The sequence below is a fragment of the Delphinapterus leucas genome, chromosome X (assembly GCF_059928025.1).
Source record: "Delphinapterus leucas isolate spDelLeu-1000000601 "Yukka" chromosome X, BTC_Dleu_Yukka2, whole genome shotgun sequence".
NCBI classification, from domain to species: Eukaryota; Metazoa; Chordata; class Mammalia; order Artiodactyla; family Monodontidae; genus Delphinapterus; species Delphinapterus leucas.
In genome coordinates, this window is record NC_143150.1 from 119,294,205 (window position 1) to 119,321,203 (window position 26,999).

A 26,999-nucleotide genomic window follows, 5' to 3' on the forward strand; every position below is an offset into this window, starting at 1 on the left:
CTATATAAGGTAATACGAGTGGTTCTGCCACGGACTAGAGTAATGCCTGGGTTCGTTTCCCGATCATAAAAGTGGACATCAGAGCAGCAACCGCACGATTTCGTTTCAGAATCACCATCGTCATTTGCAAGAAGGTGCTTGGAAAGCATCACGGCAGCAAGTGTCCCGGCGCGGGGGTGCTTTTGCAGCGGGAGCCTCTCGGAGTCTGGATGTAGACTGAGGCTCCCTTTGCACTAGGCACCTCGGCCACCTCCCCCAAGCCCGTCCCCTCTGCTCCTGGCTCTCATTTTCATTCCCTTTTGGCCTTGCAGCCTGCTTTCTCCTCACCCCCGAGCACTCCTTAGGGGCTACCAAGTTCCAGGGCAGAGCAAGCCTCCGGCAAGCCGGCGCAGGTCAGCTGTGCCCAGCTCTTTCCAGCTTCGCCAGCTTGGGGTGGGGCCACACTGGGACCCCCGCAGGTGACAAGTATGACTCAGCAGGGCCCGGAGCTAGGACAGAGACCAGAACGCCAGTGCAGGGACAAAATCCCCCGCAGTACGAGAGGCCTCAAACATCATTTGAAGGACTCAAATTTGTGAACAAACAAAAATGTAATTCAAATCAGCTTCGGAGCGTTTGCGGCCTGTGCCTGAACAGGCCGCAGGTTTAGCCTACTAGGGAGGCCCGGCGGCTTCTGCAGTCACAAAACGCCCGCGGCCTCTGCAAAAGGCCCCCTTTGCCTCCGACAAACCCTACCTCGGCTCGACCAGGCCCCAGAAAAGGCCAGTCGGCTGGAGGGAGAACTTTCGGGTGCAGAGAATTGCATGCCCGCGACTGTCAGGGAGACTTTGAGGGAACAGTAGTCTCTCGAGACTAGAAACCATTTTCCTTTCTCGCTCTGAGATTTTGCTTGGCTAAGCGGCGGCAGCCTCCCTGCCCCCTACCCCCACCGCCACGGCCACGGCCGCTGCAAGCAGCCACGCCCCGCGGCCTCAGGGCTCGCCGCCCCGGGGCTCGCAGCCCCCACGCAGCTTGCAAGCCGCGCCTCCTTTCGCCCCACCCCCGCGCGCCCCCATCCGCCCCCGCGGCCGGCCCTGGGAGCGCCGGGCGAGTCCTTGCGCCTGCGCCTCGCCAACTTCCTGCCGCGGAACGCCCCGCCCACCCCTAGAAGCCCGCCTCCGAACGCCGCGTGAAACCTGCCTGCCGCACGTCATTGGTCGAGGCGACGAAGCCGTCGGCTCCCAGGCCCGCCTCGCCACCGCCTCTCACTTTTCCCAGGGCGGATGCGCCTGCGCTCAGCTGCCTGGGCGGGCTGGGAGGCGCGGGTTGAAAAGTCTCGTTCCAAGTTTGGAGAGAGAGAGAAGAGCGCCTCAGACCTCGGTACCCGTAAGCGGGGAGGAGGTGAGAGAGAAGGACGCAGCGTCTGGGGAGCACCCAGGCTGTAAGACGGAGCTCAGGCTTCGAGAGCTAGAAGTGTGTGACGTGCCTGGGAAAGGCAGGAGCGCCTGCGGTTGGGCTGCTCTTGGCTAGCAAGGGGAGTCCGAGGAGGCGGCGAGGGGCGAACACCCGACGCAAGATGGCGAGTAAAGAGAGTAAGAGGCCCTGCGGGGCGGCGCGCGGCGGGGGGCGGCGGGCGTGCGAGGCCGCGGCACGCGCCGGCGAAAGGCGCGAATTGGCGTGAGGAGCAGGGGGCGGGGCCGGGCGCGAGGCTCGGCGCGCGGCTCGAGGGGCCTACGCGGGACGGGGCCGCAGCGCGGAGGGCTCCGAGCACTTCCGGAGCCGGGCGTGGGGCCGCGGGTTGGGCCCCCTTCCCGCCACCCTCCCCTCCCGCCACCCCCCTCCAGCGGCGGCGCTCTCTAGGCCCCCGGGCGGAGGCGGCCTCTGCCGCCGGAAAGCGGGCACGGCGCCTCCTAACACGCGCGCGCGTCGACCGCCTCGGGTCGCGGCCCTTGTCCGGGGGATTCTGGAACCCGCTGGCTTATGGCTGCCGACGCGGGCTTCGTGGGATCAGAGGCCTCTCCTGGTGGGGGATGGAGGGAGCGGGCTGATGGGTTTCTGCTACACGTGGATTCGTCTCGCCGGGTGGGTCGGGGAGTCCTCTACATACGGGTCATCATCTTGGAACAGGTGCGAACAGCTGTAACCTGCAAAACAATTGCGTTGTCTGTGTAATTACCCAATTTTGTATACGCACGCGGTATTGATTTTAAAGTGCAAAAAAATAAGCTCCCTGGTGTTAATATTCTCTCCACGTTCTGGAAGAGCAGTTGGTTGTTCGTGTCCAAATTAGAGGTAAAGGGAAAGAGGAGATTAGGTGTGGTCGTCTCGAGGTGACCTCCAGTGGAGATTGTGACTCCGATTCCTCTCAGCCACTTAATCGTGTGGGCTTTCTCCAAATTTCAGTGTTTGAAGATACTGTGGAGGAGCGTGTCATCAATGAAGAATATAAAATCTGGAAGAAGAATACACCGTTTCTGTATGACCTGGTTATGACCCATGCTCTTCAGTGGCCGAGCCTTACCGTTCAGTGGCTTCCTGAAGTGACTAAGTAAGGGTTTCTGGCAACTTTTATTTCGCATAAATTTAACTATTGACTTGAATTTCCTAGGGTTTTTTTTTTTTGGCGTTTTATACATAGAACATACGCAAGTAATCAATTTAGACCTTGCGTGATATGGCAGGTGATTTTTATTTTCAGGACTTAAGCGATTTATGGGGTGGTTTCTGACGTATAAATGTGGCGTTAAAAGGGGACAAAGAATCTGTTGTGAGATTAAGGATATATGTAGGATGCACTGGATATATTTGACATTTCGTGGACTTAAATATAGATCAGCATTTCTTTGGGCCCCAGACTAATGGATTTCTTAATAACTTTATGGGAAAATAGCATGTGCACAGAAAAGTGCACAAATCATAAGCGTGTGGCTTGATGAATTTTTACAAAGTGAATACACCCTTGTAACCAGCCCCCAAGATGAATACGTCTTAATTGGCAAAGGTGAAGAGAATTTAGCAGCAGTTCACCAACGAAAAGGTGGTGGTGTTGGCTTATAGTATGGGATACACTTTGAGGTTGCTGTTGGTTTTTATAAGAGTGTTCTTTGCACCTGTTTGTAAAATTTCTCTGGTAATAATTGCTGACATTTATTGAGCACTTAGAACAGGGCCTGGCGCATCTGAAGAGCTTTATGTCCTATTATTTGGTTTAATACAACAGTACAATAATTACTTTTTATCATTCTTTTTTTTAAATCATGTGGAAACTGGGGCTGAGATATGACATAACATGCCCCAGGTCACACAGCTGGTAAGTGGTGGAGCAGGCTTTCAAACCCAAACCAGGTGGCCCCAGAGTTGAGGCAACCTCTGCACTAGGTTATCTTTCTCATACTTTTCCTAGTAGGAACTTGGCCTTGTACTTTATTTTTTTTTAATATAAATTTATTTATTTATTTTTTTTGGCTGCGCTGGGTCTTCATTGCTGTGCGCGGGCTTTTCTCTAGTTGTGGCAAGCGGGGGCTACTCTTTGTTGCGGTGCGTGTGCCCTTGTACTTTAAAAGTGTATTAAATTTTGAGTATTGTGAGCATATAACTTAATGAGGATTAATCAAACTCTAGAGAGGGGATTTTGCAAGAACTTTTAAAAATAAGAGTAAATTACCTTCATATAAAACTCTTCATATGATGGCCAGATTTTCCATATGTGAACATTGACTTCCATACAGTTAGGGACTTCCACTGGGCCTCCCAAAAATCTCAATGTAAATGTGCAGATGTGGGAAGAAGAGCCAAGAACTAAATAGTGGAGGTTTCTAATCCTTGACATTTATAACTTTGACCATCAAATGCTTAAGGGTATTGAGGTTCTGGTTTAGAGCATCATGTGCATTTGACTCTTTGTGTCTTCCTGTTAAGCAGATGATTTACATTCGCTTGGATCTTTTTGACCTACTCTAACTGTAGAAAAGAGCCGAGGCTTTAAAGTTAGAGACGCGAGTTTGAATTCTGCCCCTTGCTTCTTAGCTTTGTGAATTAGGGCAAGTTGGTCAGTCTCTATCCTGGAGTAGTCTGGTCCGTAAATGGAGGTGCTCATGGTTCTGACAGCCTCCACTTGAGGAAGTAAATAAGATCGTGCATGTTTAAGTGCTGGCGCAGAGTGAGTACACAGTAAATGGTGACTGATGGTAATTCTCCCACCCTTTCCTATTCAGAAATCATTTGTTAGGGTGGAATATCTCTCTTTTTCCATTTGTATTTCAATGAATGCTGTTTACTGAAGTCTTTTTAATTTATTTATGTTAACATCTTCATTGGAGTACAATTGCTTTACAATGGTGTGTTAGTTTCTGTATAACAAAGTGAATCAGTTATACATATACATATGTTCCCATATCTCTTCCCTCTTGCATCTCCCTCCCTCCCACCCTCCCTATCCCACCCCTCTAGGCGGTCACAAAGCACCGAGCTGATCTCCCTGTGCTATGCGGCTACTTCCCACTAGCTAGCTATTTTACCTTTGGTAGTGTATATATGTCCATGCCACTCTCTCACTTTGTCACAGCTTACCCATCCCCCTCCCCATATCCTCAAGTCCATTCTCTAGTAGGTCTGCGTCTTTATTCCCGTCTTACCCCTAGACTTTTTTTTTTTTTTTTAGATTCCATATATATGTGTTAGCATACAGTATTTGTTTTTCTCTTTCTGACTTACTTCACTTGGTATGACAGACTCTAGGTCCATCCACCTCACTACAAATAATTCAATTTCGTTTCTTTTTATGGCTGAGTAATATACTGAAGTCTTTTTAAAATGTTACCTGTAACATGTTTTGCGTAAAGATTTTAAAATTATAGATCTGTGTATATCAGCCCAGATATTACTTTTTTAAAAAATTTATTTATTTTTTATTTTTATTTTTGGCTGCTTTGGGTCTTTGTTGCTGTGCACAGGCTTTCTCTAGTTGCGGTGGGCAGGGGCTACTCTTCTTTGCAGTGTGTGGGCTTCTCATTGCAGTGGCTTCTCTTGTTGTGGAGCATGGGCTCTAGGCACATGGGCTTCAGTAGTTGCAGCACACAGGCTCAGTAGTTGTGGCTCAGAGGCTCTAGGGCCAGGCTCAGTAGTTGTGGTGCACGGGCTTAGTTGCTCCATGGCATGTGGGATCTTCCCAGATCAGGGCTCGAACCCATGTCCCCTGCATTGGCAGGCGGATTCTTAACCACTGTGCCACCAGGGAAGCCCCCCAGATATTACTTTTATATTAACACTTAGGAACTTAACAGAAAATACTTTAACTAAATTATATATTCCATGGTGTTCTTTGCATGCAAAGAAGTGGGATCTGGTTGTGGCACGTGCAGTGGCTCTGGGAATGCAAGAAAATGCCAGCCAGCCTGCATTCTTGGGTGTTGAGGACGGCTGTCTGGTGCTTTGCAGGGTTCTGTTTGGGGTATGAAGGGACTGTGATTGTGTTTCGTCACTATGTAGGACAGTAAAAATGTTGGCTACTCTTATAGCCTGGCTCTTTGAGAGACAGGCTCTACTCAACCTCATCAGGCTGGCCTTCTGCCTACATACAGCATGCTTCTGAATGATTACTTGCACTTTCTAAGCTGTTGTCCTTAAATTCACTTAGGTGATCATCCATATAATTGATTTGGCTCTTTAAACTTTTTATTTAGGTATTTCTAAGAAATTATTTTTCAAAACTGCTAGATCATTATTTCATATCTCTTAATTGGATAATTTCTTAAACATGTTAAGACTTACTCTCTACCTAAAAACCTGTGTATACGTTCAAACTCAGATGATACAAAACTGCATAAGTCCCGCTTCCACATCCTCTATGCTCCTAGTTCCCTTATCCAGAGCGGAGGCAGTCCTTGTTTGCGATTTCTTATCCATCCTGCCGGCATGAAGAAGTACATGCTATGTCCCTCCATCTTTTTTTCTGGTAGCAAGTTGTTGACTTGACTTTGCATCTTAGTTCCCTGACCATGCCCCCTGCAGTGGAAGCATGGAGTCCTAACCACTGGACTACCAGGGAATTCCCAATTCACTTGACTTTTTAATTAGAAGTTTATATTGGAGACTTTTTTCCTATCAGCATACTTATATATATGTTCTTTTGTTTTAAGGGCTCCATAAAATTCCGTTTATGGATATACTATAATTTATGTCACCAGTTCCTTATTGATGGATATTTGTTTTCAGTCTTTCGCTGCTTCAGGCAATGCTACTGAGAATAACCTTGTGATAATCTGTGGTTGTTGGGTGAATGTCTTAGCAGTAGAGTTAAAGTGGTCAAAGGATTCTGGCACTGAAAATGCACAAGGTCTTTTATAATGAGTGCTTCTGCAGCCTTAGGTGCATCCAGTATTGGAGGAAAATAGATATTGATTGGCTCAGGAAAATAGGCTTGTATTTTAATGATGGAGATGAAAGAATTTGTAGTAAAAAGAAAAATCCTTATGTGATGATCGGGTCAGGGGAAACCAGAATAATTGAATTTTAGAGTCAAAAGGAGTTTTTCAGACCCTCTAGTCCATCTGTGGTCCTGCTCCTTAGAAAGGTCATATGACGGATTGACGTGTTTAACCTGTAACTTTACCTGCTGGTCTTAGTTTTTTCTGCTTAATGCCATTAAAAAGAAGTCACTTTCTTCCTTTTATGTCAGTCCTAACATTGCTCTGTGCTGCCTCCTTTCTCTCAAGTATTCCTATTTCTTTTCAAACGGTTCTCATGAGATATGTTTAGGTTCCCTTTCATTTTAAGCCACTATTCCTTGTAAAGGTTTCATTTTGTCCAAATCCTCCTAAAGTACATTGCTACAGCCTAATTTTCTAAGTGTGGTTTTTCCAGTTAAAAATAAGTGAGTGAATGCTCATGTGTTTTGCCTTCTTCCCTATATAAGTTCATCTCAGATGAAATTAATTATCTTTTTTGATAGCCACGTCGTATTCTTGGTCACTGAATGTACGTCGACTCAGACCCATGTCTTTTTTCAAATAAACTGCTGTTGCTTAGCCATGGCTGCCTTATTCTTTTCTTGGAGTTTTTGTGTATTTATTGCTGTTTTTTACCCTAAGCCAAATATTGGTAAAATTTCATCTTGTATTTTTTAGTTATTAATAGATTTTTAAAAATAAATTTATTCACTTTTATCTGTGTTGGGTCCTTGTTGCTGCACGTGGGCTTTCTCTAGTTGTGGTGAACGGGGGCTGCTCTTTGTTGCGGTGCACGGGCTTCTCTTTGCTGTGGCTTCTCGTTGCGGAGCACCGGCTCCAGGCGCGTGGGCTTCAGTAGTTGTGGCTTTCGGGCTCTAGAGCACAGAGTCAGTAGTTGTGGTGCCCGGACTTAGATGCTCCGTGGCATGTGGGATCTTCCCGGGCCAGGGCTCGAACCTGTGTCCTCTGCATTGGCAGTCAGATTCTTAACCACTGCGCCACCAGGGAAGCCCAGTTATTAATAAATTACATGCCTAGAAGTAACCACAAACCTTTTTTTCTAAACCACTGAATCCTTTGTGCAACTGGAATTTAGAAACAGATAAATAGTCTAGGCTGTCTGATGCTGGGGCCCAGAGTCTTACTTCTCAGCCTTCCTTACTGAGATGGGACCATGGAACACACGTGAAAATTGCTCTTCTAGATAGTACAAATGGAAAAGCATTGTTAATAGATCCAGATGCAGAATCATTGCTTAAGCATTGTTAATAGATGCAGATGCAAAATCATTTCTTGGACCAGGGTGCCAAGAGGTATCAGTGATTTCTTCAGCCACAAAGTGAGTTTCCACAGAATAGGGTAACAAAGACCCGCCTCCCCTCTCCCATAAAAATGAGAATGCCTATTTTATAAGCTTTAAGCACCATAAATATAAACAAGAGGTTTTCACATAGTGCCATTTTCACTCATAACCTGTTGTTTAGGTGAAGAAACTGAGGCCCACAAGGAAGTTGTGATTTAAGGAATTGCATATAACTAATTTTAGTTTGAGCCAGGATTTAAACCCAGTTTTTCTGACTCAGCACTTTATTTTTTCCGTTGTACTTTGTTGCTTCTTACTCGGAAACCAGAAACAACTAGTGTGTTTAAAATTGAAGATTTTTTTTTAGGCAAGAAGTCATGATTTATGAACATGGGGATGGGTGATGGACTGGATTTGTTAGCAACTGATTTCTTAAAGGATTAGTATGACTTTCTTTCTTTCCTAAACAGACCAGAAGGAAAGGATTATGCCCTTCATTGGCTAGTGCTGGGGACTCACACATCTGATGAGCAGAATCATCTCGTGGTTGCTCGAGTCCATATTCCGAATGATGATGCACAGTTTGATGCTTCCCACTGTGACAGTGAGAAGGGTGGTAGGTATACCATATATTCCAGCATTGGTGTCAAGGAATAGGCCTCTAATTATATGCTATTAAAACGTTGTACTAATATCTTTTGGCCCAGCAGTTTAACTTCTAGGACTTTATCCTACAGAACTACTCACCCACATGTGCACAAGGATTTTACAGTAGCAGTATTTGCAAGATTGAAAAATTAGGCTCAACCTAGCAACCCAGATGTTAGTTCATAGGAAGTTGGTCAAACACATCATGGTATGTTTGAAATACTGTGCAGCAGTTACTAAGAATGACCTAACTTTGAATTTTACACACAGACAGGGAGATAAATCTGTATGCACTGGTATGGAAAGGTTTCCAAAATAAAGTGAGTAACTGGTATGTGTGATTATAGTAACTGTTTTGGTAACAGTAAGAATATGTGTTGGTGTAGGCATAGGAAAAAGTCAGGAGGCATTTACACCAAACAGTTAATAGTGGGTTTTTTATGGAAGCTGTTGACTCCCATCCCCCAATCCAAACATACATTCCCCTGTTTTGGTATTCCCACAACCACCCAAGTTTGGTGATTTTGCTAGGAGGACTCACAAGACTCAGCAGATTATGCTCATGGCTGAAGTTTGTTACAATGAAAAATACAGAACAAAAGCAGCAGGAAAAAGATAAGCATCAGGGAGTCTACAGAGGTCCAGCACAAGTCTCATCCAGGGCCACACAGGATGTGCTTTCCCTCTGGCAGCAAACGACAGGGACACGTGTGGACTATCTCTGCTCAGGGACACCCATTCGAGGGTCAGGGTCTCAGTCTTTCATGGCGGTTGGTTTTGTAGGCACATCATATTGGCAGCCAGCCATGACAGCTGAACTCGGAACCCCCCCCCCGTAATGAAATCAGGTGCATATCATCAGTCTTGATATTTGTGCAAAGCAACCCTGACAGACTGGTACAGCATGGTCCCTTGCTTCAGGTGTACACCACAAAATCAACCCATCAGTGACATCGAGAACATTCTGAGGTCATGGTCCCAGGAGTTGGTCAAGGGTCAGTCATGGGCCCAGTGTCCGTCAGAACTGTGAGGGCTAAGCAACCAGACCTGCTGGGTTAGTGGTTTCCCCACAGCCCCAAATGGTTGAATAGAGCTTTCTTATTGAAAATAAAATTCTAATTTTTAGCTAAAGTCCTGCCACCCCTACTCCATTCCTCCTTGTTTTCTTCTCCATAATTCATCACCGTCCTGAAATTAGTGTGCCGTTTTCAACTATTTGTATTTTTATTATTCATACAGTAATAAACATACATAATGTTGTTTTGCAGTTCGCTTTTTTCATTCAGTTTTGTCTGTGTATACTATGTAAATGTCTAGGTCATTCTTTTAACAACCGTATAGTATTCCATTATGCTTAAACCTCAATTTATTCTTCTATCAAGGGGCAGTTGGGTTGTATCTGTGTGGGTGTTTTGCTGTTATGAGCAATGCTTCAGTGAACATCTTTATTCCATCTCCTCGTACACGTGGGAGAATTTATGTAGTGGAGTGGAATTGCTGAGTTGTGTGGTATATTCATTGTCAACCTAAAATAATATAAACCTTTTCCAAAATGATTTACTCAGTTTACCACTTCCACAATTCATAGTCCATTACCCTACAACCTTATGCATTATTTCTGTAAATATTGTTGTAATCAGAAAAATTTTAATGGCTGTTAGTCCTAAACTATGTACTTAATTGGACTTTCAGCTTAAGAATTAGTCTCTGTGCATGATACATGGAGATATTGTTATTAGTAACTTGTCCAGTGAATTACATTCTAACAAGTGACTACAGTAATTCACAGTTAACACCTTTTAAAATTTTCAGTTATGGTATTTTTAATGGATACTATTGTCATTAAGATAGTGATTTTTCAAGCTTTTCCTTTTGAGTTTGAGAAAACAAAGCCCTGTGTACACAGTAAATCTTACCTGGAAGCCCAGTTTTTATTAAAGAAGAGCTGTTGAGTTTGTTTTCACTAAAGGAATTTGGAAACTTGAGTATCTTTGTAGCAGAAGGGTGAGAAAGAATCCTTGGGGTCCACGGTGGTGGGAGATTGAAAATATAAAAGCGGCAGCTTTGGAGCAGGGTCTCTGGTGGTGGCAGGTGATAGGATCAGGAGGGGTGTCTTGGAAAGGCTGGGGCATTTTCTTCCATTGACTCGATGGGAAGGGGAAGTGCTAAGAGGGAAATGGGTGATTGCGTATGGTTGTGTGAGAGTTGTTGTGTGAAATGGGCTATGACTTTGAGCCTCAGAAATAGTAAGCAGTGTTTGCCATAGAGAAGAATGGCTAAATTCTTCCCCCCATCCCCCCACCCCCGGCCCCGTGGCTTGCGGGATCTTAGTTCCCCAACCAAGGATCAAACCCGGGCCCCGAAGTGAAAGCACTGAGTCCTAACCACTGGACCGCCAGGGAATTCCCAAGAATGGCTAAATTCTGATAGTAAGGCATGGGAGCTAGCGTTGCTTGAGCATTCCCACATAGCAGGGCCTGGCTGAAACTGAGAAAAGGCTTACTGCTTTTGGTGTGTTTTCGCCAGGCCCTAGCCAGTCTGTTTTAGTTGTTACCTGCCTGGTTTCATTAGGCATTTGAGTTAGTGTTACTTGACCTGAGACACAGGGTGAGCTGAAAAGGAATGTGCAAAGGAGAAGAGATATAGGTCAGGAAGAAGTAACAGTTATAATGTGAAGCCTCCGAATTTTTTCAAGTCAGCAACTAATTCAGATTTGTGTCTACGAGCACAAAAGAGAAAATGTTCTTGTTTGCTCTTATCTGCTTAGATGTTCTCTACTTGTATTCTTTCTGCTATCACCTTGCTTCTGCTCCGAAGTTACACTTTTTATGTGGCTTTCTCACTTTTCCAAGGCCTTTTTTTTTCCCCCAAGGCCTTTTTAGTAACTATTTAACATTGTAGTCATATTCCTACACCAGATAGGGAGGTTAGCCCACTCATTTTAGCTTTGGCACTCCACTAGCAGTTGAACCGACATGTTCAACTGGATTGAATGTGTTCAAGGATTCTGGTGGAACTGACGTACGTGTGTGTGTGTGTGTGTGTGTGTCTGTCTTGGGATTGGGTGGGTGTTAGTTGGATTTCCGATATGAGGATGTTTTTGACTTTAGACTCAAGGAGTGTTCATACTCCTGAGGATGAACCTGTCTTAATGAAACCTAAAATACATTTCTAATTTCAGCACTTCCAAATGAGTTGTATTTGAACTAAAAGGCTGAGGTGTGTTAATTGTGTGGTTATTTGAATTTTCGTGAATAATTACATCATCTTCACAACTGAAAGAAGGTGGTTTTTAAATGTTTTAAGTCCAAGGTGGAACTGAACTGCATAAAATAGGGATCAACATTTTCCAATTCACATGGGCTTCGAGAATAAATTAATTCTAAGTGGCAAGCGAGCCTATATTTCTGTGTTCTTGCGTGCCCTCTCTCCCTCTCTCTTGGCAATTTGTGTTGTATCCTGTCAGATTAAAATCTCAGGTTGATTAAACTGAGTGACTTGTGAATTTTAATCGTAAGTGTATGTGTTTATTTCTTTCTTCTCACATTAGAATTTGGTGGCTTTGGTTCTGTAACAGGAAAAATTGAATGTGAAATTAAAATTAACCACGAAGGAGAAGTAAACCGTGCTCGTTACATGCCGCAGAATCCTCACATCATTGCTACAAAAACGCCGTCTTCTGACGTGCTGGTTTTTGACTATACAAAGCACCCTGCTAAACCAGGTATGTAGTAATAAAGTCAGACCATTGCTTGACCCTTCTTCTTGATTCAAAATGATAATAACTTTGACGTCATTCAAACTAGTATACTCTAATTTTTAAAGGTTTAGAAATTGTTTCAGGGGTCCCAAAACCATGCCAAGTTCAGTGATTTAACAGAAGAACCTCACAGCAGGTTATTATATTCCTGGCTAAAGTTTATTAGAGCAAAGGATATAGAGCAAAAAAATGGGAATAAAAACTGGCTAAGGTTTATTACAGCAAAGGTTACAGAGCAAAGACAGGAGGAGAAAGATGCACATCAGGCAGAGTCCAGAGAGGTCAGGCATAGACCTGTGAATCCTCCTCCTCTGGGGCCACATACCACAGGGGCATAAATATCTCTGCCCAGGGAAGCCCATTTGAGTCTCAGTGTCTGGGGATTTTATGGAGGTCTGGTCACACAGGTACATTCTGCTCTGTGACCAGCCATGGTAAGGGAAACTCAGGACCCCAGCAGTGAAGCCAGATGCATCATGAATCTTGCTCAACAATCCTACAGGTCTCGACAAGCTGCCACAGCATGCCCCACTGCTCTGGGCATACACAGCTTCATCAGACGGCGACATGAAGAATTTTGTGAGAGTCACATTCCCAGGGGCTGGCTAGGTCAGTCATGGTTGCAGGCTACCTTGGAGACATGCAAGGACTGAACAGCCAGACCTGCTGTGTTAACTGTTTCCTCACAAAAATGTTCTTAAAACTGGACTTGGAGCTGGGGTGGGTTGTCACCATGTAAATTTGTGGGCTGGTATAGTTTTCAGTATTTTGTGTTAGAGCTTAGTACTAGGTTTTGCAAAGGAACAAGTCATTTTATGGTCACGAAACCTGGTTTGCATTGAGTATTTGAAATGAAGCACAGAGAACAGCTTTTCAGGGAAGCAGAGAGAACAGCTTTTCAGGGTGGTCGTGGGTGAAACCAAGTCCTTGCTTATGTGTGGTGCTTTTCCAGGCACTATGATAAATGTTACGGCTCACTCAGGAGTGGGAGTTTGCTCTTACCAGTTCTGATAAACAGATAATCACTTAGTAGTTAATGTATTTCTTTTTCTTTTTTTTTCTTTTCTTTTCTTTCCTCCTTTTTTTTTTTTGTTTTTTTTTTTTTTTTTTTTTTAGACCCAAGTGGAGAATGTAATCCTGATCTTAGGTTAAGAGGCCACCAAAAGGAAGGCTATGGTCTTTCTTGGAATTCTAATTTGAGTGGACATCTCTTAAGTGCATCTGACGACCATGTGAGAAACCTATTCTTCCTAATCTACTCATGCACTGAGAGTTAAAGACTGTGTCACGGACAGCTCTGCACTGATGGAGACTAATAGATGAAAGGTTTTCTAAGATAATACTGATTGTTGTGATAACATTTCCACAGGATTTAGAGAAATGGTTATCACACTGCCCTTTTGGAGCCTTAGAATTCCACAAAGCTCTTTTGAAGCAGCCTTAGAGTGGAAGGAAAGTGGGCAAAAGGTGTCCCATTATTTAAAAGTGGACCTCTGTAATGGAGACTCTTTAAAGTGTTTGTGAGGCCTGATTAATATAAATTACATTTTAGTTTAGTTGTTTTTTGGTTTTTTGGGTTTTTTTATACTGTTTTTTAAGTGTACAATTCCGTAGGTTTTAGTATATTTACAAAGTTGTGAAACCATCACTAGTATCTAATTCTAAAACATTTGCATCAAATGTCACAAAAAGTAACTCCATACCCATTAAACAGTCACTCCTCACTCCTTCCTTCCCCCAGCTCCTGGCAACCACTAGTTTACTTTCAATCAATAGATTTGTCTTTTCTTGATATTACATATAAATGGAATCATATAGCATGCGGCTCTTTCTGTCTGGCTGCTTTTATTTAGCATTAATGTTTTCAAGGTTCATCCATATGAAAGCACTGTCGGTACTTCATCCCTTTTTATGGCTGAACAATATTCCATTATATAGATATACCACAATTTATTCATTTATCAGTTGGTAGACATTTGGGTTGTTTCCCCTTGGGGCTACTTTTGAGTATTGCTACTGTGAACATTTTTGTACAGGTTTTTGTGTAGGTATGTTTTCATTTCTCTTGGATAGTCACCTAGGAGTTGAATTACTGAGTCATGTGGTAACTTTATGTTTAGCTGTTTGAAGAACTGCCAAACTTTTCCAAAGCAGCTGCACCACTTCACATTCCTACCAACCATGTATGAGGCTACCAGTTTCTCCATGTCCTCACCAACACTTGTTATGGTCTGTCTTTATTATAGCCATTCTAGTGGGTGTGAAGTGGTATTTCATTGTGGTTTTGACTTATATGTACTAATGGTGTTGAGCATCTTTTCATGTGCTTACTGGCCATTTCTGTACCATCTTTGGAAAAATTTGTATTGAAATCCTTTGTCCATTTTCATTTTGTATTTCCTTGAGAGTGCTTTATATATCTAGATTCAAGTCCTTTATCAGATACATGATTTTGTAAAAATTTCTCCCATTCTTTGGGCTGTCTCTTCACTCCCCCCCCCCCCCCCCCCCCCCCCCGGTACGCGGGCCTCTCACTGTTGTGGTCCCTCCCGTTGCGGAGCACAGGCTCCGGACGCGCAGGCTCAGCGGCCGTGGCTCACGCGCCCAGCCACTCCGCGGCATGTGGGATCTTCCCGGACCGGGGCACGAACCTGTGTCCGCTGCATCGGCAGGCAGACTCTCAACCACTGCGCCACCACGGAAGCCCTCTTTTCACTTTTTTGATGATTTCCTCTGAAGCCCAGAAGTTTTAAATTTTGAGTTCAGTTTATATATTTTATGTCACTTTTGCTTTTGATACCATATCTAAGAAACCATTACATAATCCAGCATCACAAAAATTTACACCTATGTTTTTTCTAAGAATTTTACAGTTTTAGCTCTTATATTTAGGTCTTTGATCCATTTTGATATGGTGTGAGGTATAGAGGTCCAACTTCATCCTCTGTGTGTGGCTATCTAGCTTTCCCAGCCAATCTTTCCCTGTTGAGTTACCTTGGCATCTTTTAATATAAAGTGTTTTAATTAACAATGAAAAGTACCACACAAATACAAAGTGATCTTGTTAATTTATTATAGATCAACGTTTGTAGCATTCTTGCCACTAACAGCCCCATATTTTCTTTCATGGTTCCCATGCTGTAAGCCTGAAGTGTCTGGTATGACTCCAAGTACAAGCCGAGAGTAGACTTCTGGAGCTTTTGAAAGCTCGTGTAACTTGGCCACAGTTAGCATTTTATGTCAGCTTTGTGAGAGAAGGTTACTTGCCTTCTTCCTTAGTATATCCCCATACCTAGAACAGGGCCTGTCACATCACAGACCTTCTTTATTTGTCTGTTAATTGCAGTTTCTGTTCAGCTTTTTGAAATATTGAAAGTAGGCAATTGGCCCAATCAAGATTGTTTAGTTACAAGCAACCAAAACCAACTGTGGCTGATGGTTTGGTTTGGTTTTGTTTTCTATAATTTTTCTCTACCTTTTTGTAAATTTTAAATTTTTACTATTTTTATTTTTTGTTTTTAAGGATATTCTTCAGGGGCATTTTCTGAGTGATCTTTTAAAAAAATATCTCTTTTAATTTGTTTTTAAAAAATAAATGTATACCCCCTTCACCTATTTCTCCCACCCTCCACCCCTGGCAACCACCAATCTGTTCTTTGTGTCTATGAGCTTGTTTTTTGTTGTCGTTGTTTTTAAGTTTCCATATATAAGAGAGATCATGTGGTATTTGCCTTTCTCTAACTTACTTCGCTTAGCATACTGCCCTCAAAGTTCATTTTGTCACAGATGACAAGATTTCCTCTTTTTATGGCTGAGTAGTATTCCATTGCGTATATACAGCACATCTTTATCCATTCATGCATTGATGGATACTTAGGTTGTTTCCTTGTCTTGGCTATTGTAAATAATGCCACAGTGGACATGGGGGTGCATATATCTTTTCGAGTTAGTGTTTTCGTTTTCTTTGCATAAATACCCAAGTGGGATTGCTGGATCATGTGGTAGTGCCATTTTTACTTTTTTGAGAACTTCCATAACTATTTTCCTTGGTGGCTGCAAAGATGGTGCTGGCTGATTTAAACAGAAAAGTAATTGATTGGAAGGGCCTTGGGTAGGGTAGCTCACAGAAGTGCTGTGGCGGCTAGAAAATGGTCTGGAAAAGAGGGGAGGCCGGGTCGTTGACCCAAATTAGGCCAGTGAGGATGTCATTCTTGCCACCCTTGGAAAGTGGATGTAACACCCTCGCCCTCCAATCATCAGAACAGATTCCCCTTTTGTTGCTGTTCACAATTCGAAGACCTGGTCAGATGATTGAGCCCATGTCATGTTCTTGCAACCATGCTCCAAGGGAGGCTGGGAAGCAAGGGTCTACCTCAGTTCTCTGGAAGGAAGCTTTCCTTTGTTTCCCTCAAAGTGAACATCCTCCCAACAGGGAGGATGGGTTATGCTCAGGAACTTAACTGCTAGTACTTTCTGAAGACACCAGGCTGGGAGTTGCTAGTCATAATTAATGGCTGACGTTTCCCAAGGGCTCCACATATGCCAGGGATCTTGCTAATGTTCCCAGGATCCTTCTGAGGTGAGGAACAGGTGATGGCAAGAGTTCCACATGTTCCATCTCTTCCGTGCATGTAAATTGTGCAAGTACCAACAGAGACTAAGGGCCATGTGTATTATGTAACAGAAACCCTTTCAGGTAAAAAAAAAGTGATTTATAAAGAGGTGAAGCTGATACTAGTGTCAGTGGAATTAGGTCGAATATAGCTTAATGGAATTACCGCTTGTTTTAAACCATTGAGATGAGAATCATTGCGCTATAGCTTGCAGTATTTTTTCATAGAAACTTAAGACTTTTCTCAACTATTTTTATGATGAGATGTTAAGAAGAGACTCAACTCCCAGAGCCTGCTGATCTGTGATCTTTGAGGTCTGGGCAGGCCCTGTGGCATCTTCCAGTAGCCTCATAGGGGTTCCTAGGTCATTCACCTTTTGCACTTCCTGATGTGTGTAGTGGTTTCTGCCATGAAGTGAGACTTGGCCAAAGGCTTTTGCTTTTTAAGAGGCATATTTTAGTTTTAATTCCCAGTCTCCCAACCCAGCGTTAAGTTTTAAGATGTGCATTTCTGTTCAGTAGATACCGAACACCAGGCTGTCAGTGTTGTGTTGTGTAATCTGGGTGAATTTTAGATACTTGACTGAATGTATGTAGGTGGAAGCTCTATCTTGAATTTCTTGCCTGCCACCATGCTGTCTTCCTGTCCCCATTACACTGTATCTTCCTTGCCCTCTGCATCTCAGATTGTGGAAGCTGTACCAATACACTCTTCTGTTTATGAAGCTTTACTTTTGTTTATATTTCCTCCTCGTGTTTATTTGTAACTTTTATATAGTTAAGTAGTATTGTTTTTAATAAAGGTGTTTTAAATAAGGTGTTAGCATTTAAATTCAGTATCTTATAACTTGTTTTGTTCCTTCTTCAGACTGTCTGTCTGTGGGATATTAATGCAGGACCAAAGGAAGGCAAAATTGTGGATGCTAAAGCGATTTTTACTGGCCACTCGGCTGTTGTAGAGGATGTGGCCTGGCACCTGCTGCATGAATCATTGTTTGGATCTGTTGCTGATGATCAGAAACTTATGATGTAAGGTGGAAAATTCAGTGGGGTCTCATTATATGGGTGTCCTGAATGGCCATCAGTGATTGTGGTGGCCTGTGGTTTGATTTCTTTTTTTTGTAATTATGTCTTGGCCTTCAAAAAAGAAAAAAAATAGCTTTAGTGAGGTATAATTGACATAATAAACTGCAAGTAGGTATGGCCTTTTTACATAAAAGTTACTGTGCTGTATGGTTGAACACAACTTTTTATTTAGAAAAAGAAAGGAAAACAGGTATGTACACACAAAGAAACATGCTTAGGGCAGTGGTATGTATCAAAATTGGGATCAGGGTGGTTTGCATTGAAGTTGAGGGAGAGAGTGATTGCATCAAGGCATGGCCACGGGGCTGCATTCAACTGCCTGGAATGCTTTTTATCTCATAAGCTAATATCTGAGGCAAACAAAGCAAAACACGGAAATTTGACAAGGCTATGTTGTAGGTATCAAATTGTTACATTTTTCTTTATGTAGTATTTTGTGTACACTTGAAATAGCTGGTAATCCAGACAGGAACCTAAGGAACAAGAAAGCAGAAATAGCCCTAGTTTGTTTTGCGCAGGTTTAGCACATATCAGTTAGTGGTTGGAAGTCCAACTCTGCGTGGTTGGTGTCCCTGAAGGGGCGAGTTAGCGAGAGAACAGTGGCGTGGAGTGGTGCTGGTGTGGGCGCCGAGCGTTGGGGAGAGAGGCTGGGTCGGGTTGAGCAGCCTGCTCGTGTGCTATGTGCCTTGCTTGTACCTTTGTGTTTTAGATGGGACACCAGGTCCAACACCACCTCCAAGCCGAGCCACCTGGTTGATGCGCACACCGCTGAGGTCAATTGCCTGTCGTTCAATCCCTACAGCGAGTTCATTCTCGCAACTGGCTCTGCAGATAAGGTTTCTTAAGTTTTTGCATACTTGGTGTTTACAAACCCAGTGGTCTTGTTACTGCAATATTTTAAAATTCTTATGTAAAGTGCATAAATGAATTCCTTTTCATTTATTTTTCTTCAGACTGTAGCTTTATGGGATCTGCGTAATTTAAAATTGAAACTCCATACCTTCGAATCTCATAAAGATGAAATTTTCCAGGTATGTGACAGTTTTCTGATATCTGTCAGATTTTAGTAACGTTTTGGTAGAGGGAAATCAAAAAATTTTTTTCTTTTATATCATGGCCAGTGGGCATTGTTTTTTTGTTGTTGTTTTGTTTTTTTTGGCCAAACCTCGTGACTTGCAGGATCTTAGTTCCCCGACCAGGGATTGAACCCACACCCTCGGCAGTGAAACCGTAGAGTCCGAACCACTGGACTGCCAGGGGAATCCCTGTTTTTTATTTTTGAAAGCTCCTCTTCTCCTGTGTAAGTTAACTAGTGAGAAATAACTTGGAGCTTTTTAGAAACTATTAGTTCAGAAGTAGAAGGAAAAAACCTTGCAAAATAGGATCAGTTTAAAAAGTGAAGGGAGTTCCCTGGTGGTCTGCTGGTTAGGATTCGGCACTGTCACTACTATGGCCTGGGTTCAGTCCCTGGTTGGGGAACTGAGATCACGCAAGCCGTGTGGCACGGCAATCAATCAATAAAATAAGTAAAAAAAATTTTAAAAAGTGAAATCCAGAGATTCTTCCCTTAAGGTATATCAGCATGGTGGGTCCTCTAGTGAAAAATATCTTGTATGTGGTTTAAAACAGAGATTTGCATAGGCTAAAATATACTTCATTGAAAATGTTAAAACTTCTGGGATGGTTTTGGGGCTGAATAAGTTTATTTGGACCCCTAGCTGAGTTCCCTTGTGTTGGGGAGTATGACCTTCCTGGGGGAAAGCTGAGGAGATGGTCCAACAAAATTGAGTTATTTGCAGTGAGGTGGATGGACCTAGAGTCTGTCATACAGAGTGAAGTAAGTCAGAAAGAGAAAAACAAATACCGTATGCTAACACATATATATGGAATCTAAGAAGGAAAAAAAAAAGGTCATGAAGAACCTAGGGGTAAGACGGGAATAAAGACAGACCTACTAGAGAATGGTCTTGAGGATGTGGGGAGGGGGAAGGGTAAACTGTGACAAAGTGAGAGAGTGGCATGGACATATATACACTACCAAACGTAAAAGAGATAGCTAGTGGGAAGCAGCTGCGTAGCACAGGGAGATCAGCTCGGTGCTTTGTGACCGCCAGGAGGGGTGGGATAGGGAGGGTGGGAGGGAGGGAGACGCAAGAGGGAAGAGATATGGGAACATATGTATATGTATAACTGATTTACTTTGTTATAAAGCAGAAACTGGCACACCATTGTAAAGCAATTGTACTCCAATAAAGAAGAAGGAAAAAAAAGAGTACCTGAAGGGACAGGGCAAAGAGGGTGAGGGCTTGTAGGCCAAGGAGAGGGTATAGAACACGAAATGGGAAAATGTCAGGGATTAGAACAATATCCACAAACTTAGGAACGGATGATTCTTTACATTTTCAAATATGTATTGCTAGGTCCACTGGTCTCCACATAACGAAACTATTCTGGCTTCAAGTGGTACTGATCGCCGCCTGAACGTGTGGGATTTAAGGTAACTCAGTATCTGGTGACAAGAAATTGCATAAGTATGCTAATCTGGCAGATTATGTAGTAATTCATAAACTAGAAGAGCAATTTGCTAACCCCAGTTTAATAAGTCTAATATTAAGTACCTTCCTGAAGAGTCTTTGTTCCATAAAATCAAAGTGAATCAGCAAATGGACTGTAAATTTATGCATATGTGAGTTTTGTTTTTCTATTGATAATTAGGACTGAAGTCAGGGGGCGGGGGTGCATGTGTGTTTCAACATCAAAATGATGGCATTGAAAACACTTCTGCTGTAGAATGTGGTAAAGACATTAGCTGTTCATGTCTCCTTGGGTCACACTTACACCTGCAGGACTAGTCTTTCTCAGTTTTTTTACCATTTGCTCTTCTGTGCTTTCATTGGTTCTCTTCGCAGGTATGAGCTCCCGCTGTGGGTTGTGTAACTGCTGGGGTAAACTTGGGAACAGGATAAGCATAGCCCGTGCTGTCAGAGATCTTAAGTTCTTCTGGGCGCTCATTGTGTAAAGAGTTGCTCCCAATTCTTAAAGTTCCTTGACTGCAGAGTTGCTGTTGCAAGAATTTCAGACTCCTTTGCTTTTTTTGAGCCTTTAGAGCCATTAATAATGTTCCGTTACATACATCTCTGTAAGATGTCCTTATCTCAAATTTAAATCATTAAATTCCTGAAAATAACTTCTTTCCTACCTGTATTGCTTTGAAGTGGACTAAGTTTTTAGTCAAGGCTGCCTTACTTACAGAGACAGTAGACCCACTTTTCAGTGTATGGAATAGAGACACTGCAGAATAAAATGCTTGTGTTGTAAAACTGCTAAACATCTAATGTTCTGTGTTCTTATGGAACAAACTCTGGCTGTGATAGATGCTTGAAAATGTAGAGAATCTTTAAAACAGACATTTGAGTGATTTTTTTTTAACTTGAAAACAATTTTAGTAGTAAAATTAGAAACCTTAAACAAAAACTACAGTGTTGTATGAACTGGTGCAGCAAGGTTTGAAAGTCTGATGTCCCGGCTTTAGGGGTGCCGTAAATAAATTTGCAGGCATTGTATAATTTCTTCTTAAAGTTTATTCATGTCTTGCTTGCTATTAAAAGAATACATTAGATAAAATTATGGATTAAAATGGTCGATGTTAGCAATTGTACTCCTGACAGTGGGAGGAGAAACATAATTGTCTAGCAGTCCCATGTGTTTGGCTTGTTTGATTAGCTTTATTGGAAAGAAAAAGTCTAGCACATGGAAAGTTGTGTATTTTGGCTGTATTTTTTTTTTAGCAGCTATTACTAGCAAAGTCCACCTGTGTACCTAGGTATCAGGGCTGATTGGTGTGTAACGAGTGATTTCACTCTTGGAACTGCTGGCAGCAAATTCTACAAATTGACGTTTTTAAGATAAGAAAAAATTAAAACTTAACCTTTCCTTGGCTTATATATTCCATAGTTAAAGTTGTTTTGTTGTCATATCTTTAGACACATCTACAGTACTGATGTGTAATTGTATTTCACTCCTGGGATGAAAAAGGCTTTAAGAGTGAAGTGTAGGGACTGGGCATCAGTTCTTCTGTAGATACTTTATATTCTTTTCACCTTTTAATCCTAATGCAGGAAACACCTCAGTTAAAATATTGAATGAATTTTAAGTTAATATTTATTAACAGTAATTACTATTCTTCAGCTTCAGTTATGAACTGCTCTTATTACCATTTCCAGGAAGTAAGCACCACACCCTCCCACCAAATAATTAATACAAAAACTAACCGATAACACTAGAGAAGTAAGTTGCTTTTAGAGTGTGTGTTTTAGGATGGGATTTGTGGGCTGATGCTGGCTTTGCAAACATTGATGCTAGAAGAATTTCAGTAATGAAGGCATTGTGTTCTTTCTCAATAGCAAAATTGGAGAAGAACAATCAGCAGAAGATGCGGAAGATGGGCCTCCAGAGCTCCTGGTATATATATATTGGCTTTTCTTAATGCAAGATGAAATGTCATATGCAGATTGGACTATTTGTCATTGTTTCATGTATCTGGAAAATGAGTCAAGAACTTCAAATTCTAGCTCTTGAAGATGATTTCAAATTGGAGGCCTTGGAGGTTATTGTGATAGAGTTTTGACATTTATTGAAAATAGTAAATAGAGCCCAGTAGGTTTTACCAATGTTTCACTAAGAATAATTTAGGCTCCTGGAAAATAGTGTATAATAATTTCTCACTGATTCTCTCAATTATGATGTTTCTGAGGGTTTGGGGGTGAGGGGCATTGATATTCAATTAGCAATACTTAACACTTTCTAACAGTATGGAAAAACTTAATGACCTGATTAAGTTCCCTGCTCAGAAAAATGAATGCTTCCTCGATCTTGTTGATGCCAACAGTGCCCACCATCTTCCTCCCATTCCTAATTAAATTATCTTGGCATCTCCTTGGCCCTTTGAAGGTTTGCATGGTGGTATCTGTCCTCATCCTTCCTGACTCTGAGTCCTTCATTGTACACTTCAGGTCACTTTTCTATGAATCATTGCCAGACTTGGTAATGGTTCTTTGTCCTCACTCTGAATTCAACATTTATCTCCACCAGTCATTTGGCAGATAATCACTCGTTTCTCTGTAACGTATATTTAGCTCTTAGGCCAGTACTAATTTTTGGAATGCTTGGGCTTTGCCCACCACTTTTAAAAGGTAAAGAAGGCCATTGAGGATGAGCCCTGCACACAGAAGATGTTCACTAGATGCCACATAGTATGGACATCCGAGACCCCCTTACTCCTTGCCCTGTGTGTTACCGTGCCTGACATACTAGCATGTTCAGTGTTAATACTTCTGCTGCTTATAGTATTTCTCAAAGTGCTACCATAGACAGATGACAGCATCTAAATGCTGTATTCTGTATTGGGTGTCTTAATTTGAGAAGTCTGTTTTGTGATGCAGGGCCTCGTAAATTTTTTAAGTCTTTTTTTAGCTAAGGTGTTGCTACCAACCATTTTTACTTTTTTCTTTTTTTATTTAACGCTTACTGAGGTATAATTTACAGATCATACAGTTCACTGAAGTATACACTTCAGTGATTTTTACTATGTTCATAGAGTTGGACATCCATCACAAGTCAATTTCAGAATATTTTTTTTACCTCAAAAAGAAATTGTACCCTTTAACCATCACTTCCCAGTCTTCTTTTGTGAGCCCCTGGCTACCACTAATCTACTTTCTATCTCTCTAGATTTGCCTGTTCTGGATGTTTCATATGACAGGAATCATGCAGTATGTGGTCTTTTGTGACTGATCCTTGCACTTAGTGTATAATGTTTTTAAGGTTTCCTGCTAGTTTTTGATATTGCAGGGAGAGGACAATGTATTTGTACAATGTCTCTGTAACAGTTTCATGGGCCTTGACAAAATCCACTAGTATTTTGCTTCCTTTTTCATGAGAGTCTGAAATCAAGGGACATTTAAGTGTAGTAAACTGGATACTAACAAGAATTTAAATATAACAATGTCTTGATTTAATGACTCCTGTATATATTCCAAGCCTGTGGTCTGAAAGGATTTTCACTTATGTCCCCTTTATGACTATATTTAAAAGCTGTTTATCCCATCTTATACTAGGTAAAATAGTTACATTGCATATAACCTAATTGGTGGAGATAGACCTCACTGTCAAACTAAAGTCAAATCTGACTTTCTGTCAGGAAGGGTGACTTACCAGTTCATAACAAAGTATTCATATTCTCCACGTGAAAATTGTTTCTTCTTTTTTTTAATTTTAATTTTTTTTTTTTTGGCTACACTGGGTCTTGGTTGCTGTGCGCAGGCTTTTTCTCTAGTTGCAGTGAGCAGGGGCTACTCTTTGTTGTGGTGTGCGGGCTTCTTGTTGCAGAGCATGGGCTTTAGACCACAGGCTCAGTAGTTGTGGTGCACGGGTTTAGTTGCTCCGCGGCACATGGGATCTTCCCAGACCAGGGCTCGAACCTGTGTCCCCTGCATTGGCAAGCGGATTCGTAACCACTGTGCCACCAGGGAAGTCCTCTTTTTTTTTTGGCTGCGCTGCGTGGCACGTGGGATCTTAGTTCCCTGACCCGGGCTCGAACCTGCGCCCCCTGCAGTGGAAGCACGGAGTCTTAACCACTGGACCAGCAAGGAAGTCCCAAGAACTGTTTCTTCTGAATCTTAATTCTAAGATAAATAAAGCCCAGTGCAGGAAGTAAGACTGCCCCCTTCAGCATTTCTTAGCAAATACCTCGGTTTAGGTCTTATGGGGGAGGTTAAAGGACCTTCTGGAGTCCCAAGAATTCTTTTTTTCCCCCAGCCTTGGGGCAGTGTGCCTTGGAGAGATTGAAGGATGGCTGAGAAGTATGCCTTTCCATTAGTAAGGGGGAGAAAGGGGATCCTTCAGGGGGCCACAGAAGAACCAGGAGACTCCAGGTGGGCCAGTTTTAGGAGAGTATGTATAACATAAGACATCCTGGAAATGTATGACCTTGAATATTTGTATCTATATATTTGCTAATGAGGCAGAATTTTAGTGTTAATTATATTAGCTATGGAAATGGCACTGTGGTCGTGAAGGAAAATGTCCTTTGTTTTCGGTGATGCAGGCTGAAGTATTTAGGGGTTAGGTGTGCTGTCTGCAACTTTGTGGTGGCTCAGCAGGTGGTGTGTTAACGAAATAGTATTTGGGGAACCTAGGTGATGGTTATCCAGGCGTTCGTTGTACTATCCTATCACCTTTTTTGAAGGGTTTGGAAGCTGCCAAAATCAAGAGTGGTGGAGGGCTGGCTTACTAAGCCTGTACCACCCTCACTCCAAACTGCAGTTCAGCGACCCGTTACAAGACTGATGCTCTAAAAACTAACTTCCAACATGAGATATGAAACCAAGGCTTTTTTTCTTCTTATTAACAGTTTATTCATGGAGGACACACCGCCAAGATATCAGATTTTAGTTGGAACCCCAATGAGCCTTGGGTCATTTGCTCGGTGTCCGAGGATAACATCATGCAGATATGGCAGATGGTGAGCCTGAAGTATTTATTTTTCCTCAGTGACTATCTTGGAGAGATTTTACTAATGATACAATGTAATAGACATATATCAAACATTTAGGTACATATTATATCAAATATTTATAGAAAGTCTTAAAAGACCTTTTTCCATTTTAACAGCAGTCTTTAGTTCAATATGCACCTGTTGGGTTGGGAGAAATCTGTGCACATGTCGATGTAGACATAGCACCTGCTCCGATTTTCATGATCGTTACGCCCTTTATCAGCTGGGCTCTTGGCATCACTGCTCCATGTCCAGTGTCTGATGTGTCGTAGGCATGAAGGATACGGGAGGAAACATCAGTGCGTTCACACTGAGATACTGAGTTCTGTGGTGATGCGCACTAAGCACTTCAGGGCTATCACTCCGTCGAAGTGTCTGAAATGCTTTTGGAAAACACCTTTTATGGATAACTGAAATAAGTAGTAGTGCATGGGCAGCTAGGTGTGTGTGTGGAGTTACATGCTGGCAAATAATTTTTGAGAACACTGGCGTGCCTTTTCCTCATGAAATTTATTGGTCTTTGGGGGTAAAACAAAAAGGAAACTAAGTTTACTCCAAAATGTGTCCACATTTAATTTCCAGCACTAAATCACGCTGGCCAGTGACAGCTAAAATCTGGATAGAACTAGTGAATGCTATTTTTAGATAGTCTTGTAAAATCTTTGGGGAGTTTTACCTCTGATTTTATTTGGTTGTCTCCAGGCTGAAAATATTTACAATGATGAAGAGTCAGATGTCACAACATCGGAACTGGAGGGGCAAGGATCTTAAACCCAAAGTATGAGAAACGTTTCTATTGAATGTAATGCTACACAAATGCTTGATTTATCAAGCGCCAAAATGGCATTGTATAGTAGAAAGTCTAAGTGGGGTGGCATATGGCGTTCTTTACCTTCTGATCCTAGCACTTTTCAAGTGAGCTATTGCGTACTGTATCATATTGTAGCTTTTAGGGAAGAAAGGAATGTTGCTTAAGAAAGATCATCAGCCATTGTTTTAAAATACAGTAGCAGGGTACTGCCTTTGATTCAACTATTTTAAGTCTTTGTTTTCTCAAACTAAGTGCTTGCTCTTCCTAAATATGCAAGAATAATTAACTTTTACACTTTTTCCCTCCAACACTTCTTGATTGGCTTTGCAGAAATAAAGTTTTAAAATAAACTTTGTTTTATTCTTTTAGAACCTGGGTTGGGGGTGTGTGTGTGTGTATGGATGGATCTATGTATGTCCCTTCATGAGGAGGCTGTCAGGGTATACATGCTGAGAACTACCTGAATTTCTTTCCAAGGTAAGCGATGGTATCCTATGCAGACGTGGGGAGAAGTTAGGTGTATTTTGTGCTTGATTGGTGAATCTAGAACTATCTAAAACTTAATGTCATTTGACCCATATGCTATTTCTGCCTTAACTTGGGCAGCTTTAAACGAACACGAGATTTCTCCCCAAGAAAGAAAAGCTTGTGTGGCAGGTGAGCAAAGGGGACAGACTGGCCTGCAGCTTGGCCCTCAACCTCTTCTGTGAGGCCTGCCAGCTAGGGATGGTTTTCACATTGATTTTTTTAAAGAAATATTTTTTTAAGCATTTTATTGAGTGAGTGAGTGAGTCAGTCA

General features: G+C 42.3%; 1 protein-coding gene across 2 annotated transcripts; it reads left to right on the top strand.

The window, feature by feature from the left end:
- Positions 1–1,312: 1,312 nt before the first annotated feature.
- RBBP7 (RB binding protein 7, chromatin remodeling factor) lies at positions 1,313–26,550 on the top strand. Of its 2 annotated transcripts, none has more exons than XM_022562695.3 (12): positions 1,313–1,571; positions 2,383–2,527; positions 8,199–8,344; positions 11,954–12,100; positions 13,253–13,368; positions 17,617–17,777; positions 18,544–18,670; positions 18,788–18,865; positions 20,255–20,331; positions 22,238–22,295; positions 25,246–25,356; positions 26,092–26,550. In XM_022562695.3, exons 1-12 carry the CDS (start codon positions 1,556–1,558, stop codon positions 26,158–26,160), a joined length of 1,251 nt encoding a protein of 416 aa, XP_022418403.1. In that variant the 5' UTR covers positions 1,313–1,555; the 3' UTR covers positions 26,161–26,550. The 2 variants fall into 2 exon arrangements, with proteins under 2 accessions (XP_022418403.1, XP_022418402.1); XM_022562694.3 differs by having other exon boundaries at positions 1,314–1,571; positions 11,927–12,100.
- Positions 26,551–26,999: the final 449 nt, after the last annotated feature.

Bases quoted from the DNA above. Each gene is read 5' to 3' on its own strand.
- RBBP7 (XM_022562694.3), top strand. The intron at 13,369-17,616 runs GTGAGAAACCTA...TTCCTTCTTCAG, and splicing joins TAAGTGCATCTGACGACCAT to ACTGTCTGTCTGTGGGATAT. The intron at 25,357-26,091 runs GTGAGCCTGAAG...GGTTGTCTCCAG, and splicing joins TCATGCAGATATGGCAGATG to GCTGAAAATATTTACAATGA.